The following is a 19,251-nucleotide window of genomic DNA, read 5'->3' on the forward strand; positions in this document are numbered from 1 at the left end:
CTCCATGGAGGACATAAATCACCAGACTCAGGAGAACATGGTATGAACATGGTGGAGGATAGATGGGCATCTATTGAGGAGCAAAACCAGAGATTCATGGACGTCTTTGTTCTGAGGAATTTCAGCACAGAAATGGGTCCTCATGGCCCTACTGATATGCAGCAAGGTGCTCTCCAGCTACTTGCTAGCAATGAAGTGCGGGTGACCCATGAGAGGGATGGTGGTGGTCGACAACAAAGAAGTGGGGGCTCCCCTCCAAGCGCTCACACTCCCATGCCACTGTGGAGCCCTCGGTCAGATCCCCAGATGTCTCATTCAACTGAGATGGCCATCTTTGCCCCTGCACAGCCGCAGAAGGAGCAGACTTTTGAGGAGCCCACCAAGGCTTCCAAACCCAGAGGACGATCGCCAAAGGTGTCTAAGCAAGCGCAGCAGGGAATTGAGCACGCTGCCTCTATATCTGCGGAAGCCACGGGGAAACACCACATAGAAGCACAAGTAAGAGAAAGCTAAAACACAAATAGTCACAAGGGTAGTCACATGGGTGATTTCATATTATACCAATTTACGTTTGTGATCTTTATTTCTAGTGTATTAAAGTAATGAGATGTCAATGATTCAATGCATTGCCATATGTGTGCTCAGAATTAAAGTGGCACAGTGAGGGGTGAGGCCGCCTTTCATCTGCAGTGATGGTGGGGAGAGTGATAGGAATGCATAGTTCATTGTTCAGATGCTGTATTGTGTCAAATGGAGGTCCTGCCAACCCTCGTGGGCATGTGCCAATCACATGTATGCGCAGCGTAAAGTTATGCGAATCTGGCATGGATTAGTCCATCCCTTGCCTGAGGCCAGCAATGAGGTCGCGTGCTGGTAGCACTGGGACAGCAGTCTCCGCCAAGTGTTCCTCATCTGCAGCCTCATTCGGCTCTTGCTCCTACACTTCCTCCTCCTCCTCTGAAGAGGCTGTGCGCTGTGCCACTTGTTCCTCAGGCAGCGGTAAGCCACGCTGCAATGCGATGTTGTGCAGGGCACAGCAGAGAATGATGATTCTGGAGACCCTGGCTGGTGCGTACTGACGGGCTCCACCAGATCTGTCCAGGCATTTGAAGCGCATTTTGAGCAATCCTATGGTTTGCTCTATGATGCTTCTGGTGGAAATGTGGCTCTCATTGTAACGCTTCTTAGCTTCGTTTGATGGCCTCCTCATCGGTGTCATTAGCCACTTCTTCAGGAGATAGCCCTTGTCTGCAAGTAGCCATCCGGAAAGCTGGGTTGGCAGATTGAAGAGCTGAGGCACAGTGGACTGCCGCAGGATGTATGAGTCATGGCAGCTGCCAGGGTACTTTGCGCACACATGCATAATGTTCTTCCTGTGGTTCCACACCAGCTGCAAGTTAAGGGAGTGGAAGGCCTTGCGGTTCACAAATACAGCTGGGTTCTGATGGGGTGCCCTGATGGCCACATGTGTGCAGTCGATGACGCCCTGCACCCTTGAGAAGCCTGCCATATTGGCAAACCCAATCACCCACGTGGTAACACTTGCTTCATCCATTGAAAAGATGATGTAATTGGCCGACTTGCCAAACAGGGCATCGGTAGCCTACATTATGCATCTGTGTGCGGCCGACTGGGAGATGCTGCTGATGTCTGCAGATGATCCCTGGAAGGACCCTGACACAAAGATGTTGAGGGCACTGATGACTTTGACAGCAACTGGTAAAGAGTGTCCACCCGATCCTCTGGGCTGCAGGTGTTGGTGCCGCATTTTGCAGATGTCAGCGACTACCTCTCGCGAAAGTCTCAGCCTCCTTTGGCACTGCTGCTCAGTCATGTTGAGGAAGCTCATCTGTAAACCCTGTGTTGGGGGTATCTCCTGCGGTGCGGTGCAGCCCTGTGCTGACGGCCCCTGCCCTGTGCAGCATCAGGTGGCTCAGGAGAAGGTCAGCGCTCTTGTTGGTGCTGCTGGTGTGCCTGGTTCTGCTGCTGCTGCGGCTGCTCGTTCACCAAATCTGAGGACCAGGATGAGAGAGTATAAATGGTTCCCATTCTGCTGGTGAAAATGTCACTTGAGGATGAAATGTTATAAGCGCTCAGTCAAAGTGGAGAGAGGTTATTCCAAGGAGGTCACAGTGTATACATGTTCTGGACATTATGTGACATTCTGGACATTTTTACATGCAGTAGCACCCTCTGGTGGTGGTTATTGTGTTAGCAGTGTGTTTGTATGAAACAGAGGTCATTTGACCTTTGTTCCTTTCTTCCTGTGTGATGTCATTTGACCTTCGTACCTTTCTTCCTGTGTAACCCAGGAAGTAGAATCCCAGGAAGTAGAATTCCAGGAAGAACCTGGCAGTAATGGAGGATTCCATAAGGGTTTCACAATCCAATGTAATCTGATTTCATATATTAGGCCAAGCACAATATCTGTGAGTATCTTTGTTTGTTAGCATAATAGCAACGTTGTCAGAGTAGTATTTTGACAATAATATGTTTATAAAAGGTTAATATTTGATAGTTACAGAAGTTAGTCCAAATGTTAGTTAGTTATACAGTCTATTCTACTGTTGTAAATATGTTTATATCTTATGTAATATCATAAGTTTATGTACAAAACATACTTTATCTTTGTTTACAGTTTCACAAAATTGTTCAAGTAAAGGCTTCAAACAGCAAATGGCTTCACGAAGAATTATTTTGAATAAGTGTTTAACTTGCTGGATAACTAGATAGGAGCATGTCTAGCATGGCCAGTACAATACAGATCTCACAACACACACTTACAACCTCAATACAACTGAAAAATGTCTTCCAAATCCTGAAATCAGAAAGTTCTGGCTTTTGAAATTGAACTGATGTGGCAGGTTAGCTTTAATGCTGCACTTGCAGCAGTCAACTATTCAGCTTATTGGATCACCCGACACAATCAGCTGGTTTGTTTGTGGAACACCATGGAACACATTGAAAATGTGGCAAAATTGAAAAACCCTCTCAAAATAGGATTAAACAGGTAGTTCTGTTAACTACCTTAGCTGCCTCTCCCACCACTTGGTGTCGGGTCTGATCAGGAGTCGCAGGCCCGACACCTTGGAAAGTCACGCGGAGGTGGGTTCGCGGCAGGTTTGCAAGCTGCCGTCGATCATTTTGGATTTAACTGCTGACCTGCCTCCAAACCCGCCCTCTGAGCGCCGGCAAAAATCACAGCCCAAGATTTTATATTTAAGTAATGAAAACTTTGAATGGATGAGATATGATCTAATCGCAGTAAACTGGACTTAACTGTTAATGGGTAAACCTACAAACAGCGGGCAGTATTCAAAGACGCATTGGGTACAACACAAAACCAGTACATACCCCTAAAAGGCAAAAGCTCTATTTGTGTAGTAAAGTAACCATGGTCAACAAATGAGGTAAGAGACAGTATCAGGCTAAAAGAAAAAGCTTACACAAATGCAAGTAGAAATTCAGTGGATTGGGAGAGCTATAAAAAGCAACAAACTGAAAACAAGAAAGTAATAGGAGGTGCAAAAAGGGAATATAAAAAGAAACTTGCCAGGGATATCAAAGCTAACAGCAAAAGATTTTATAAATATATTGAGAGAGTGATGAAGAGAATGTGGACCCATGAAAGACAGATTCAGATGAGACTACAATGGACAATGAAGAAATAGCCAACTTGTTAAATGAGTACAAAAGCAAAATACCGCGGGTGTTGGAAATCTGAAATAAAAACAAAAAATGCTGGAAATACTCAGCAGGTCAGGCATCATCTGTGGAGAGAGAAACAGAGTTAACGTTTCAGGTCGATGACCTTTTCCATTGTTAAATGAGTACTTTGTATCCGTTCACACATGGGAAAAGAAGACAAAATGCCAGTGCTATAAAAGAACCTAAAAACAAGTCAAGGGAGGAACTTAGTAGATTTAATATAAGTAAAAAAATTGTAATGGAGCGAATAATTGATCATAACGGATATGATATAATTGGGATTAAGGAGTCATGGCTCCAGGGTGACCAAGGCTGGGAATTCAACATCCAGGGGTATTCAATATTCAGGGAGAACAGGCAAAAAGGAAAAGGAGGTGGGGTAGCATTGCTGGTTAAAGAGGAGATTAACACAATAGTAAGGAAGGATATCAGCTGTGATGATGTGGAATCTGTATGGGTAGAGCTGAGAAATACCAAGGGGCAGAAAACGTTAGTGGGAGTTGTACACAGACCCCCAAACAGTAATGCTCAGGTTGGGGATGGTATTAAACAGGAAATTAGAGATGCGTGCAATAAGGGCACAGCAGTTATCATGGGTGACTTTAATCTACATATAGATTGAGCTAACCAAATTAGTAACAATACCGTGGAGGAGGAATTCCTAGAGTGTATATGGGATGGTTTCCTGGACCAATATGTCGAGGAACCAACTAGAGATCAGGCTATCTTAGACTGGGTATTATTTAATGAGAAAGGATTGATTAGCAATCTTGTTGTGCAAGGCCCCTTGGGGAGGAGCGATCATAACATGATAGAATTCTTCATTAAGATGGAGAGTGAAATAGTTGACTCAGAGACTAGGGTCCTGAATTTAAATAAAGGAAACTACAATGGTATGGGGCACGAGTTGGCTAGGATGGATTGGGGAACGTTACTTAAAGGGTTGATGGTGGATAGGCAATGGCAAACATTTAAAGACCGCATGGATGAGCTACAGAATTTGTTCCTCCCTGTCTGGCATAAAAATAAAACAAAAATGGTGGCGCAACCGTGGCTAACGAGAAAAATTAGGGATAGCATAAGATCCAAGGAGAGGACATATAAATTAGCCAGAAAAAGCAGCAAAGCTGAGGATTGGGAGCAGTTTAGGATTCAGCAAAGGAGGACAAAAGGATTAATTAAGAGGGGGAAAATAGAGTATGAGAGTAAGCTTGCAGGGAACATTAAAACTGACTATAAAGGCTTCTATAGATATGTGAAGAGAAAAAGATTGGTGAAGTCAAGCGTAGGTTCCTTGCAGTCAGAATTGGGGGAATTTATAATGGGGAACAAAGAAATGGCTGACCAATTAAATACAAAAAAAAGATCAGCCATGATCTCATTAAATGGCAGAGCAGGCTCGAGGGGCCGAATGGCCTACTCCTGCTCCTATCTTGTATGTTTCTATAAGATTGATGAATCTCTAGGACCTGATGGTTTTCAAGAAATAGTTGAGGAAATTGCAGATGCGTTAGTTGTAATTTTTCCGAGCTCTCTAGACTCAGGAATTGTGCCTTTGATTTGGAAAATTGTTAATGTCGTTCTGTTATTTAAGAAGGGAGGGAGAGAGAAACCAGGTAACTGCAAACATGCCAGTTCAGCATCAGTTGTGGGGAAGTTACTGAAATCTATCATCAGAGAGTGACTGAGCACTTGGACAAGTATGAGCTCATCAAAGAGAGCCAGCATGGATATGTGAAGGGTAGGTCATGTCTGACTAATCTAGTTGAATTTTTTGAAGAGTTTATACGAACAATGACGGACAGGTAAAGACCATCTGGTCCATCAAGCCTGTCCCATACAATTGCGATACCTTGTGTATCACAGCATATACACTCCACCCCACCCGAAACCATGTGATTTCCTGGGAGAGGCAAAAATTTTTTTTAAAACCCAGGCCAATTTGGGGGAAAAAATTCTGGGCAATTCCTCTCCGACCCATCTAGGCGATCAAAACTCGTCCAGGAGGTCACTCTGGCTCTGAATTCCCTGCAGTACCTACCTTCTGTAAGAGGTGATCTCCGCCCCAGCCAGAAACAGGTCCAGCTCTCGCTTGAACGAATTCAGCGAGTCCGCGTCCACCACACGAGACGGCAGCCTGTTCCAGAGGTCCGCTATTCTCTGGGACAAGAACCTCCTCCTGACATCTAACCTAGATCTAGCCTTAGACAACTTAAATTTGTGACCCCTGGTCCTGCCTAATCTATTTAGTTAGCTTAGTGGATAGGGGAGTGTTTATGGATGTTGTCTATATGGTCTTTTAGATGGCATTTGATAAGTTTCCGCACCAGAGATTCGGAGAATAAATTGGAATATTTTCTTCATGGTGATAGACTAGGAACTGTGAAGGAGCAAAGGGATTTAAATGTCCATGTACAGAAATCACAAAAAAAGTGCACAGATACAGAAAGCACAGATACAGAAAGCAATCAAAAAGGCTAATGGCCTTTATCTCAAGGGGGTAGAATACAAAAGTGAGGAAGTGATGTTTCATTTATACAGAGCTTTGGTCAGACCCCATTCTAACTCCTACCCTTATGCAATCACCTCCGTCCACCCCGGCATATCTGTGGCACTGCAGCCTGCATTTCCACAGCTGGCATGCCTCTGCCTACTGAAATTAGCTGACACTGCAATGTATGTTGAGGTCAGCACTGCGACCTGAAGATGGGAGTAATATTTACTTTGGAAAGCCCCCATTACACTGTCCCATTAAACATACCTATTTCAACTGTAGCACAGGCTAGATGCAGAATAAACTTCTCTCGTCACGGTCATCTTAAACTGCCTGTACTCCACCCTCCATTTTGCTTTAATAAAGAGCACGAATTTATGTAGTGCCTTTCATGTCTTCAGGATGTTCCAAAGCACATCAAAGTCAATTAATTATTTTTGAAATGTAATCATTTGCTATGCAGGCAATGCAGCAGCCAATTTGCAAATGAGATAAACTGTATTGATTGAGGGAAATCTATTAACCAGGATAGCAGAAGAACTCCCCTGCTCTTCTTCAAATAGTGCCATACCAGCTTTCATATCCATCTGAACAGGCAGATAAGACCTCAGTTTAACATCACATCTGAAATCACCTCTGACAATGCAACACCCCCTCAGCACTGCACTGAAGTATCAGTCTGAAGTGTTCACTCAACTACTGGAATGGAGTTTAAACCACATCTTTCTGACTCAGAGCTAAGAGTGTTACCACTGAGCAAAGTTACCACTGAGGCCCTCAGCCTCAGAAGTGATTCACTCAGCCTGCTACAACAGTGCAAAATTTCAGTCTTTCATTTCAACTGTTGTTAAGGTCTCGCTGAACAAGATTCCCAATTTGGGCTAAATTATTGACAATTTTGTGTACTTGTATTCCATGAAGGGTCATTATAGCCGTCAGAAAGAGGGGACTTTTATCCCAACCAACCGGGCCAGATTCAAGCACAGAATGAAATGATTAGAATGCATGTGATTTAAAATAAACAACAATGCCATTTAATTGCAGCACCAACAACCTTACAATCCACAATTGTCACAATGACAGGTTGGGTACTGAAACTGAGATAGTGATGTTTTTATTAAAAACTGTTTTAGAACAATAATAAAATCAGAAGATTTATAGTCACAAGAATTTCAATAACATTTTTCATTACAAGAGATGAGTCTACTGCCAAGAAAGATCTTAACAAGTTGTGGTAATTTATCCCTTCTTAGTCAGTTATTATAAAACTATGCGAGTTATGCTTCAAACCATTTGAGCGTGCATCATCCTGGTGAAAGCACTCCGAGCGATACTGATGTAGTAAAAGTCAGTTAACTGTCTCAGATGTTCTCCATCAATGGATTCAAATATTTGGCCAATGGTATTCTGTCATTTTAATGCTGGCAAACAAAACAGTACCAGGGGAAGGAAATCCTGGCTGGTTGGCTTGAGTTCAAAAATATTTTTTGAAGATTCCCCTTCTACCCAAATACCATGGAAGAGTAATGCTTTACTGAGAGAGAGAGCAGTGGAACATTTAATGAAAATAAACAAACTGAGCAATCTCACCGCTGCCTTTCTGAAAAGTAAAATGGAAGTCAGGGTGGTAATTTTGCTGAATAGCTCAACTGAGCACACTCACAGTTTGCTCATTATCCACACGGTGTCTGCCAGCTCCTTATTATTGACAGAATCACTTAGAAAAGAAGCTGGGGTGGTAGATCACTTTTAAAAACAACACCGAAAGGTTAATTCATTCATTTGTGTATTTATTAATTTATTTAGAAATAGAAATATCCTACAACACCTCTGCAGTGGCGTGACCCATCTCGACAGCCAGCCCAGGGACTCATCCTCAATGATATTACCTTGTACAGTACAATGAATGGTAAAACTGAAACCTAACTTTATTTTAACCAAACCCACAGTAGCAACATACTTCTCTACCTTTGTGATGTAAAAACCCATCACTGAACAAGATTCTTAACAGGAGTTTCAAAAGGAAGCTCTTATAGCAGGAAAATTGCAAAGAACATGGTTCTGATGCAAATTTTTAAAAAGTCTGTTTGGGAAAATTTCCCTCTTATTTGACCCCCAGCACAAGGCTGTTTTTCAGGGGGAAATCTGCTAAATAACCATCGCAGAAGCTGACACAATGTGTTCTTCTTAAAGGTGATGGGACAACATTCATTTCTCTTGTACAATTCCCTGCCTGAACCACATTATATTTTTGTACTGCCTGACTCCAAATTTAGACTGACAACATCTTTTATTCTGACCGCCAGAGATTTCATTGAAAACCTTTGGCTTGATTTCACACCTTGGGTTAACTACCAATATCCATTTATTTCACTCAATTTAGTCAAAAAATGTTTCTTAAAGGTAAAAGTGTGTGTGTGAGAGAGAGAGAGAGAGACGGAGGAGTACTGTGGATGTAAAGTACTTCTTCTATCAAGGACATTAAAAAAAACATTCGGAAATGCAAATTGTTGAGAGGAGACGTTTCAAATACATTGCTAGTGGGTAAAGGCATCATGCACTGTAGTGCTAAGCCAAACATACCAGAGTGTTCCATTTTAAATCCCTAACCTGGTATAATCCAGTACTCGTGATAGAAGATTAATGGCCCTGAATTTGCGGCCGATCCGCAAATAAAATGCCCGCATACCGGAGGTCCGGAGACTCGCGGTCCTGGGCCTCTCCGGGTACCCGCGGGAAGAGCCCCACGTATCCCGGGGTGCAGGCAGTTCACAAGCGCCCCTGGGATCATGTGGACCGGCCCAACGAATGACAGAAGAGAATCTCCATTCATGCATCTGTACGGAATCCCCATAAGTATGAATGGGAATACCCCAAAAAATAGCTCTACCCTTCAAATAAATTTTTAAAAAATCATCACATATTTAAAATTAATTAAAATAGCATTTAATTAAATATTTAAAACAAAAATTTAATTTTTTGAAAAATAAATGTACATGTTTTAAAGGGGCTAAAAATAAACTTACCTTATTTCACAGGTTTTTAAAGGTTTAAGTTATTGATAAAATGTAATATTTCTGTTTTTTAAAACTCTTATGCTGGTAAAAGCAGGCCCTATGCCTGCTTTTACCAGGCGTAAGAATTTCACGGGCATCAGCTGGGGAGAAGTCGGGCAAACAGCGCAACTCTTTTCTCGGGGATGCTTTGGATCCATCAAGAGAATTCTTGACAGATCGCATATTCCGGGTTTTCGTGCATGCGCAGCTCATGCCTAAACCCGAAACCTGCGCGGCCCCATGGGCGCTTGCGCAACTCGTATGCACCCGTAGGGGCCGCAAATTATTGCCCAATGTGTGCGTAAATGCTGAGTGAGGACAGGATCAGGCTCAGCTATGAATAGTCTCTCGATACTCACTGTCTATGCTCACACGTGAAGAATGCTCACTTGGGCAAGGTACCAAAAAGCTCACCGGAGCAACAAACTCTGGAGAGAGGCATGAGGAAAGAAGTACCTAAAGTATTCTGTATGGAGGAGAGGCAACAACACTTCGATTATGGAAATGCAGCTGTTTCCACAAATTCACAAATAAATAACAATCTCAATCTCAATATTAATATAAACAAGGTTGCAATTAAAATATATACAATACTGTACAAATTCTTTATTTCAAAGTGTAACTCCTCAGTCTAGAAAACTTTTTTAACACATTGAGTTCCTAGAAACAATTATTTTTTATTGTTTCATCTACACAGAAAAAAGGGCAGCCTTCAAACTGGATGCTCTCCTCTCTGAGACGGCCACTGATAGCTCGCCAGCGGTCTTATCACCAGATTGTGGCGTTATGCTGCTTGCTCGAGACTAAAATTGGATTTAAATAAGCACAAGTCTAGTTACAAGAGGCTTCAATTAAACAAAATTATGTTCCCAAAGTGCAGGACTGCCATAAGCACAGAAAATATCTATCTGCTTGTGAATTACCAGTAAAACGTAATTTTTTTAAAAACTCTTAAGTAAAACATTTTCATTTTTACAGTATACTGTAGCCAGCTGCAAGCAGAAGAACACTATGTGATAACCAAAAAAGCTGACAATCACCTCCCTACAGCAATCAAAGGGCTGCTGTCATTGAGTAGAAAAATTCCAGTCTGAAATTTGTTTCCTTGTACAGAATAAATAACAGTAATTAATTTAATTGACTAGATTTTGGACGAATCTTATGTGTGTTAAATATAACTTGCTTGGGGCCTGCTGCTTCCTCATTATCAAACTCAGAAAGAAAATGTTACTGAGTAAAAGGTCACAAGTAAGCTGCATATTGTCAACTGGTCTTTCAGGGTGCTAGGTACACTACTAGCAATTCTGTTAATATTTGGCTGATTTTGCTGTGAGCTAATCACTTGCTTTATGCGCCTCTGGTTATGTCAGAATTTGTTTGCAGAGCTCCTTTAGTTACAGATCATCATCGAATGTTTCTGTGCATCTCAGCAGAAATGTCTCGTCATCAACATTAGAGGAACTCTCCTGTAGGCAGAGGTGGGAGAGTCATTTAGTACCAACGGGAGGAGGACAATCTGCTCAATCAAATCACATCACCTGAAAACAACAACCTTCTGACTGGTTAATCACTGTTCTTTCAAAATTCAAAACAGCACACGCCCCTATGATGGGATGTCGTCCACAGTCCCTCCGGCCTATCTTCAGAGGTACTGGAGTGTTCTCCGCTACCAGTGAGCAGAACCTGGAATGGATCTGGGAAACAACATGGTGAAACTAATCCATAGTAACAATGGGCGAATGCCTGTACTGAACCTGGGAACTGGAACCAACAGGCTATTCAGGAATTAGACCTGTAGGCTCATCCTTCAAATACATTTGATAGTCCTCAGTCCCTTACAATACCACAGGCAGAGGCAGAGGAAGTCATGTTTCATACAGCACGTGCTTCATTAAATAATGCAAACCGTACATCTGTAATGGGCCAGTACCTATCTCATCCTGGGACCTGGACCAATTCAGGAAGAGAACATGGCTGCACGTGAAGATGCTGTAACGTGTTTCCACTTTGCTTTGGTTCTTTATTTTTCTCTCACACTTCTTCGGGTGCTCCCCAAGCAGTAACCAAAGTAGGTGAGGGGAAGCCACAGCAAACAGACGATGGGAGTGGTCGAAAGCTGTGGAAGAAATTGTTCCTAAACTGTCTCTAGTACACAGTGCTTAGCTGCAGTTAAAAAAAGGCTGCGTTAGCAGAGGAATAGAGTACAAATTAGAAGTAGTTGTGTTGTTGCTATATAAGATGGGGTCAGACCCTATTCTGGAATACTGTTGGCAGTTCTGGGCACCTAATCATAGGAGAGATATTGTTGCTATTGACAGTGTACAGAAGCGAGCAGTGCAGTTTATTCTAGATTAGAGATAGTTAAATTACAAAGTAAGGTTAAGGAGGTTTGCCTTGATTTCTTTGCAAAAGAAGAGACTTTGAGGTCATCTATTTGAAATTTTAAGAATTGACCCAGGCAAACTATCATATACTTGCAGGCATAAATTAAAAATCCAATACTTAGGATAAGAAAAGTTGTTAAGTGGAACTATTTTATTCAATGAATAATAAATAATAAGTTAACTCAAAAGCCCATTCAAGCAGGCAGCTTAAATAGGTTCAAGAATCAATTAAATGCAAGGGATTGAATAATATGGTAAGTAGGTAGATAAATGGGATTAAGGTCTATCAAAAATTGAGCTTTTTTGGTTCTAATGGGCTTTGTCTCCACTGGACGATCACAGCAACCTTTTTATTTTTTAAACCATCAAGACAGGAGTGATTTTATTTTACATAATTAAAAAAATTATTTTGTTCCCAAAATTTGAACCTACATGTCATCCCCATGTATGTAGCTCTACAGCTTTCATAGTGGTAAATCCATCCAAAATTAGCAAAAAGAAGACAAAGTAAATATTTATGAAAAGGGGAAGCATGAATGACCCTGAAGAAACCTGCACAATTAATCCTAGAGGTGGACATAAATAACCCTGGCAAATCCTGTGCTTAACCCCTGCTAATAAAGTCTTTCCACTAACCCCTTCAGAGAGGAGGCATCAATAATTTTAACAAAGCCTGGCCACTAACCTATCCCGCAATCACTAACTATCAAGGCATGAGTAAAACTAGGCATTTAGGTATAAAATAAGAAAATATGAAATGAGAAAAAGACGTTCACTTGATTAAACCTGATCCTTCCACAGATCTGTCTTTTCATGTTCTCTACCCATCCCACTTATTTTATCTCATCTAGAAAAGCTCTTCAAACTTTGAACCAATGGATGGCCTTTTTTCTTAATTAATTCATGGGATGTGGGCGTCGTTGGCAAGGCCAGCATTTATTGCCTATCTCTAATTGCCCTTGAGAAGGTGGTAAGATGCCTTCTTGAACCTCTGCAGTCCGTGTGGTGAAGGCACTCCCACTGTGCTGTTAGGGAGGGAGTTCCAGCATTTTGACCCAGGGACAATGAAGGAGTGGCATTATATTTTTAAGTCAGGATGGTGAGTGACTTGGAGGCCTGCTGCCCTTGTCCTTCTAGATGGTAGAGGTCGCGGGTTTAGGAGGTGCTGCCAAAGAAGCCTTAGCGAGTTGCTGCAGTGCATCTTGTAGATGGTACACACTGCAGTCACGTTGCATTGCAGTGGAGGGAGTGAATGTTTAAGGTGGTGGATGGAGTGCCGATCAAGTGGGCTGCTTTGTCCTGGATGGTGTTCAGCTTCGTGCAAGAAACACAGAAAGTTAGCATGCAGGTACAGCAAGCAATAAGAAAGACAAATGGCATGTTGGCCTTTATTGCAAGGGGGTTGGAGTATAAGAGTAAGGAAGTCTTGCTACAATTGTAGAGGGCCTTGGTGAGACCACACCTGGAGTACTGTGCACAGTTTTGGTCTCCTTACCTAAGGAAGGATATACTTGGAGGCGGTGCAACGAAGGTTCACTAGATTGATTCCTGGGATGAGAGGGCTGTCCTATGATGAGAGATTGTGTAGAATGGGTCTATACTCTCTGGAGTTTAGAAGAATGAGAGATGATCTCATTGAAACATAGAAGATTCTGAAGGGGATTGACCGGGTAAATGCTGAGAGGTTGTTTCCCCTGACTGGAGTGTCTAGAACTAGGGGGCATAGTCTCAGGATAAGGGGTAGGCCATTTAAGACTGAGATGAGGAGGAATTTCTCAGAGGGTTGTGAATCTTTGGAATTCTCTGCCCCAGAGGGCTGTGCATGCTGAGTCTTTGAGTATATTCAAGGCTGAGATAGATAGATTTTAGGACTCTAGGGGAATCAAGGGATATGGAGATCGGGCGGGAAAGTGGAGCTGTGGTCGATGATCAGCAATGATCTTATTGAATGGTGGAGCAGCCTCGAGAGACCCTATGGCCTACTCCTGCTCTTATTTCTTATGTTCTTGAGCTGCACTCATCCAGGAAAGGGGAGAGTATTCCATCACACTCCTGACTTGTGCCTTGTAGGTGGTGGAAAGGCTTTGGGGAGTCAGGAGGTGAGTTACTCGGCGTAGAATACCTAGCCTCTGACCTGCTCTTGTATTTATGTAACTGGTCCAGTTAAGTTTCTGGTCAATGGTGACCTCCAGGATGTTGATTGTGGGGGGATTTGACGATGGTAATGTCATTGAATGTCATGGGGAGGTGGTTAGACTCTCTTGTTGGTGATGGTAATTGCCTGGCACATGTGTGGCCTCTTAGCCTATATACACCACAGATGTTCAGCAGGGGCCTAGCTTCAAAGATGCTCATGTAAAAAGGTTACAAAAGTTTGGCCTGATTTATCAGATCATCAGCAGGAAACTTGCTCTCTGGTACCACCTCCAGGTGCTGCTTCAGAGTTCGGCTCTCTGCACTGGGATTATCCCAAGGACAAGTGAACCTATTGTTACTTCTGATAAATTTTATGCATTAATAAACTCAATTTTGAAGCTAAAATAAATACAACTGAATTATTTAGACAATTGTGTGTTGCCTGATTTGGCTGCGCACAGGAGGTTTGTCCACAGAAACGGTTATGAGCTGCACCATGGCACTTACTCACCCAGAGAGAAAACGTATCAATACCTGCTATTCATTTTTAAAAGTTCCTTCTATCCGTGTATAAAATTAGATGTTAAAGAAGGTAAATTTGGCTCTCTGATAGCTTCCCCCGCAACCCACTCCCCTCCCGCAGTGTGATTGTGACAAAAATTTCCAGTTTTGATTTGGTGTTTGTCTCTTTAAATTCATTCACAACCTGTAAGGTGTCTGAAAGCCAACTAAGCCAGAATCCTTTACCAAGCCTAGCTCAATACAAACTGGCAAGTTTTATCAGTTACCGGCTGGAGAGAGGGACAATTCAAACTTAAACAATGGTGTGTGACCCGTTCAATTGTATATGACTGTCAGTTCTTTTTTAAATCCAGACATTCAAAATCCAAGCAGTCCCAGTAACTCTTTTCCCAAACCAAGGACTCTATTTAAAGGTCTCAGAGAAAGAACTGATCATTTTGAAACTCCTGAACGAGGGAAAGGTAATTTGAATTACCCCTTTCAGCATTACAAAGGGACCGTTCCCTCCACGACACCCTGGTCCACTCTTCCATAGCCCCCAACACCCACTCCCCTTCCCACGGCACCTTCCCATGCAAGTGCAGGAGATGCAACACCTCACATTTTACCTCCTCCCTTCCCACCGCTCGGCCCCAAACAGGTCCAGGTGAAACAGCGATTTACATGTACTTCTTTCAATTTAATATATCGTATTCTCTGCTCACTGTGTGGTCTCCTCTACATTGGGGAGACCAGAACCTGATTGGGCGACCGCTTTGCTGAACACCTCCATTCAGTCTGCAAGTGTGACCGTGAGCCTCCGGTCGCTTGCCATTTTAATTCTCCATCCCACACCCAGTCTGACCTCTCTGTCCTCGGCCTCCTACGCTGTTCCAATAAAGCTAAATGGAAGCTCGAGGAACAGCACCTCATCTTTTGCTTAGGCACTTTACAGCCTTCTGGACTCAACATCGAGTTCAACAATTTCAGATCGTAACCACTGCTCCCATTTTTTCGGACAGGTGGTGCTGGGAATGATTCTGCTGTTGTCTTTTACAGCTCCTCCAGACCCATCTTTTGTTCCTTTACTAGTCCCATTACCACCCCATTTTGCCTTGCACCATCAACCCTTTTGTCATTTAATAACTTCTGCCTTCCACCCTATCACAGATTTTCCCTTTCGTTCTTTCCTCCCCTCCCTCCTTTCCCTGCCTCTGTACTTGCTTAAAACCGGTTGCATCTGTAACTTTTTCCAGTTCGGACCAAAGGTCTGTTTCTCTCTCCACAGATGCTGCCTGACCTGCTGAATATTTCCAGCATTTTCAGTTTATATTTTAGATTTCCAGCATCCACAGTATTTTTTCTTTGAATTTTCGAAGACAGTTTAAATTAATTAGGTTCCCACAATAGTAACAAATATTAGGATAAGAAACACTGTGTGCATTTAAAAATTATTTGCCAAGGGTTAGCTTAGTTCTGAAGAGTTGCAATCTTTTAGTATGTTGTTCATTTAAGGAGTTAACCTGGAAGGATGGCTACTGTAAATATATATGACAGCTGCTTACATGCTTGTTCATTTTTTGTAAAAAATAAATTTGTTTGATATTTTAAACTTAAAACTAAATCTGATGTGATGCTCTACTGCTTGCACAGATTGGATTAAAATCTTATGGAGGTATTGAGGAAAGTCTCATAGCTAAAAGCAAATACCAGGCAGGGTTTGCTTGTTGGTTCACTGAGCAAATTATTGAAAGCTTATCTAGATTTCAAGGCAAAGAGAGACACTCTGAGAGGCTTGGGGAGTTGGGACTTGTCCTTGAGAGTGATCTAAAATATGAAAGCTGATGTAACCTAAGGTAAGAAGGTTAGGAACAATCGAAGATATAACAGAGGTACAGGTCAGGAGGCTTTTGGTCTGATTCTTTGGTCTGTACTGAATTAACTGATCGCAAATGCGATAGTCTATTACAGTTGGCCTCAGTGTCCAAGCTCAGGTGGGGAATTATCAGCAGGGGTCCCACACCTGATTATTGTCCAGTGACTTCTGCTTGAAAGTATAATGCATGGATATCAGGTAAGAGCAGGATCACACTCAACTCTGTGAAACGGGCACTTCCTTCGCTCACATCAGTCACCACTTGTAAGAGGCCCGCAGTATGGTTCACCACTTTCACCGAAGGGGAGGAGAAAATAGGAAAAAAATTAAATGAAAGAGAATAGCTGCAGGCAAACTACTTACTTCCACCTTGATAGCAAAAATGATTTTTTAAGTGAGCTACCTGGTAGGGAAATTTAGATTTTTTTAATATTACCCCACTTATATCAGAACTCAAACTCAGCTGATGTCCTTTATTTAATTGTGAACAGTTACCTGTGAGTGGTGTGTGACTGTGACAGATCGCGCCATCACAAAGTTAATTATCTGCTTGTATAGCATGCAGGTCTCTTCTGGATTTTCAGTGGAACAATGAGTGAAGATAGAGCTTTTAATCCAATCACAGAGGAAATAAAGGCAAAGGCATCAGTACATCAACATTTATGTAGCCAGTATTTTTTTTACTACATACACCAGATGGTGACTCTCCTACCAAACAAAGTATTTATTTATTAAATATTAAAAATCTTACATCTGCACAAATTCCTGTCTACAAAATCTTATTTCCTGTTTTCACATTCTTGTCACACTTTTCTATCTTTTTTTCCATTAGAAATTCCTATGATCATATTTATACAGAAAGTTACTTAAATAACATGGCGGACAGAAAGCAAAGAGTTGGAATAAACGGGTCGTTTTCCGAGTGGCAGGCAGTGACTAGTGGGGTACCGCAAGGATCGGTCCTAGGACCCCAGCTGTTCACAATATATATTAATGATCTGGACGAGGGAATTGGATGTAATATCTCCAAATTTGCAGATGACACAAAGCTGGGGGGGAGGGTATGCTGTGAGGAGGATGTCGTGAAACTCCAGCACGATTTGGACAGGTTGGGTGATTGGGCAGAAACATGGCAAATGCACTATAATGTGGATAAATGTGAGGTTATCCACTTTGGTGGCAAAAACAGGAAGGCAGATTATTATTTGAAAGGTAATAGATTGGGAGAAGGGGAAGTGCAAAGAGACCTGGGTGTTCTTGTACACCAGTCGCTGAAGGTAAGCATGCAGGTGCAGCAGGCGGTTAAGAAGGCAAATGGTATGTTGGCCTTCGTAGCAAGAGGGTTCGAGTACAAGAACAAGGATGTCTTGCTGCAGTTGTACAGGGCCTTGGTGAGACCACACCTTGAGTATTGTGTGCAGTTTTGGTCGCCTTACCTGAGGAAGGACGTTCTTGCCATGGAAGGAGTGCAGCGAAGATTCACCAGGCTGATACCTGGGATGGCAGGAATGACGTATGAGGAGAGATTGTGTCGATTGGGCTTATACTCACTGGAGTTTAGAAGATTGAGAGGGGATCTCATCGAAACCTATAAAATTCTGTCAGGCCTGGACAGACTAGATGCAGGAAGGATGTTTCTGATGGCTGGGGAGTCCAGAACCAGGGGTCATAGTCTAAGGATAAGGGGTAAGCCATTTAGGACTGAAATGAGGAGGAATTTCTTCATCCAGAGAGTGGTGAACCTGTGGAATTCTCTGCCACAGAGGGCGGTGGAAGCCAGTTCATTAAGTATATTCAAGAAAGAGTTGGATATATTTCTTAAGGCTAAAGGGATCAAGGGATATGGGGAGAAGGCAGGGACCGGGTACTGAATTTGGATGATCAGCCATGATCTCATTGAATGGCGGAGCAGGCTTGAAGGGCCGAATGGCCTACTCCTGCTCCTATCTTCTATGTATCTATGTATCTAAATGCACCCTCCCACCAGTGGTGGCAGTATAGCACCTCCGTTTTTCATCTCCCAACTCCTCAGCCTGTACTGCAGAGAAACTTCTGTGCTCCAACCACATTTGCTTCTCTGCTTTTGAAATTGCCCTACATTTTACTATTTATCTGCAAATAATAATCATAGTATTCTATAAAACTAAGGACAGAGTGTATGACTTTAAAGTGGGGACTGAATAGCGTCTGCATGTCCTCTCCCCCGCAGACTGCTCCTCCAGGCTGCTGTTTTTCCCTGTGGTGTTCCCCACTCCCAGGCCCCATTTATCCTTGTACATATTTACATTTAAAAATATAATTTCAGCTCTTGAACTTTTCCAATTTTACAGCATTTCTCCTCTGATCTAAAAAGCTAAACTGGGTTTGGGATCTCTGCAAATAAAGGTTTAGAAAAGGACGGGATTCCAGGTGAGTTCTTTCAATGCAACCAAATAGGGTCAGAGGTCAAGCATGACCTTGGCTCCCTGTCCAGCTGAGGTAAAGGTCAGGGTTTACAGTCAGGACTGGATGTTCTGCTGAGGGAGACAGACAGGGAGCAAGTACTACTTAAGATAGAGTTGGTCAGGATCAGAGGAAGGACCGACTAGAAAATGATATTTAGCACATTAATAGGGACAGTGTGGCATATTTATGATTTTCTTTTTTATGGGAGTGATACTGAATTAAGTTGAAGTATAATAAGATTTTTTAAATAAATTTTATTCTGCTCGTTCAGTTCAACCAGTTTGTTCATTTACATCTCACTAAAGTGTTCACCAGTCTGCCTTTCAGAAGATTCAAGAAGTGCAAGTAGAGGAATGAGCAAGATTACAGTATCCAGTTCATCGGACAAGGGTTTTAATTGGTACAACCCCTTGGGTAACACTATCATGTGAGTGGGTATCAGGCAGTAAAGGTAAATTCCTGATCATAATGGGATGCAGGTTCCATGCACATCTACAGTCCAAGACACAAACATAGCAGTAAATTGCAGAACCCAAAACTAGCAAGTGCAGACCACTCCTAGGGATCAAAGAATTCTGCACCGCACAACACAAATATAGCAAAATGAAGTTATACTGGTTACCACAAAACATGTTTGTGACTGTTCAGAAT

At 42.4% G+C, this 19,251-nt stretch overlaps 1 protein-coding gene across 1 annotated transcript in view; it reads right to left on the reverse strand.

Moving 5' to 3' along the window:
* Window positions 1-7,216: 7,216 nt before the first annotated feature.
* Window positions 7,217-19,251, reverse strand: part of LOC147106141 (stimulated by retinoic acid gene 8 protein homolog) — a 52,072-nt gene continuing 40,037 nt past the window's right edge. Inside the window, exons 7-8 of the mRNA XM_086008965.1 lie at window positions 16,651-16,762; window positions 7,217-10,724 (exon numbers count right to left, since the gene is read on the reverse strand). Coding sequence (XP_085865091.1) covers window positions 10,653-10,724; window positions 16,651-16,762 — 184 coding nt within the window. The 3' untranslated portion in view covers window positions 7,217-10,652. The remainder of the gene's footprint in view (window positions 10,725-16,650; window positions 16,763-19,251) is intronic.

The sequence above is a fragment of the Somniosus microcephalus genome, chromosome 16 (genome assembly GCF_052327205.1).
Source record: "Somniosus microcephalus isolate GS21.2 chromosome 16, FLI_Smic_1.0, whole genome shotgun sequence".
In the NCBI taxonomy this organism is placed as follows: domain Eukaryota; kingdom Metazoa; phylum Chordata; class Chondrichthyes; order Squaliformes; family Somniosidae; genus Somniosus; species Somniosus microcephalus.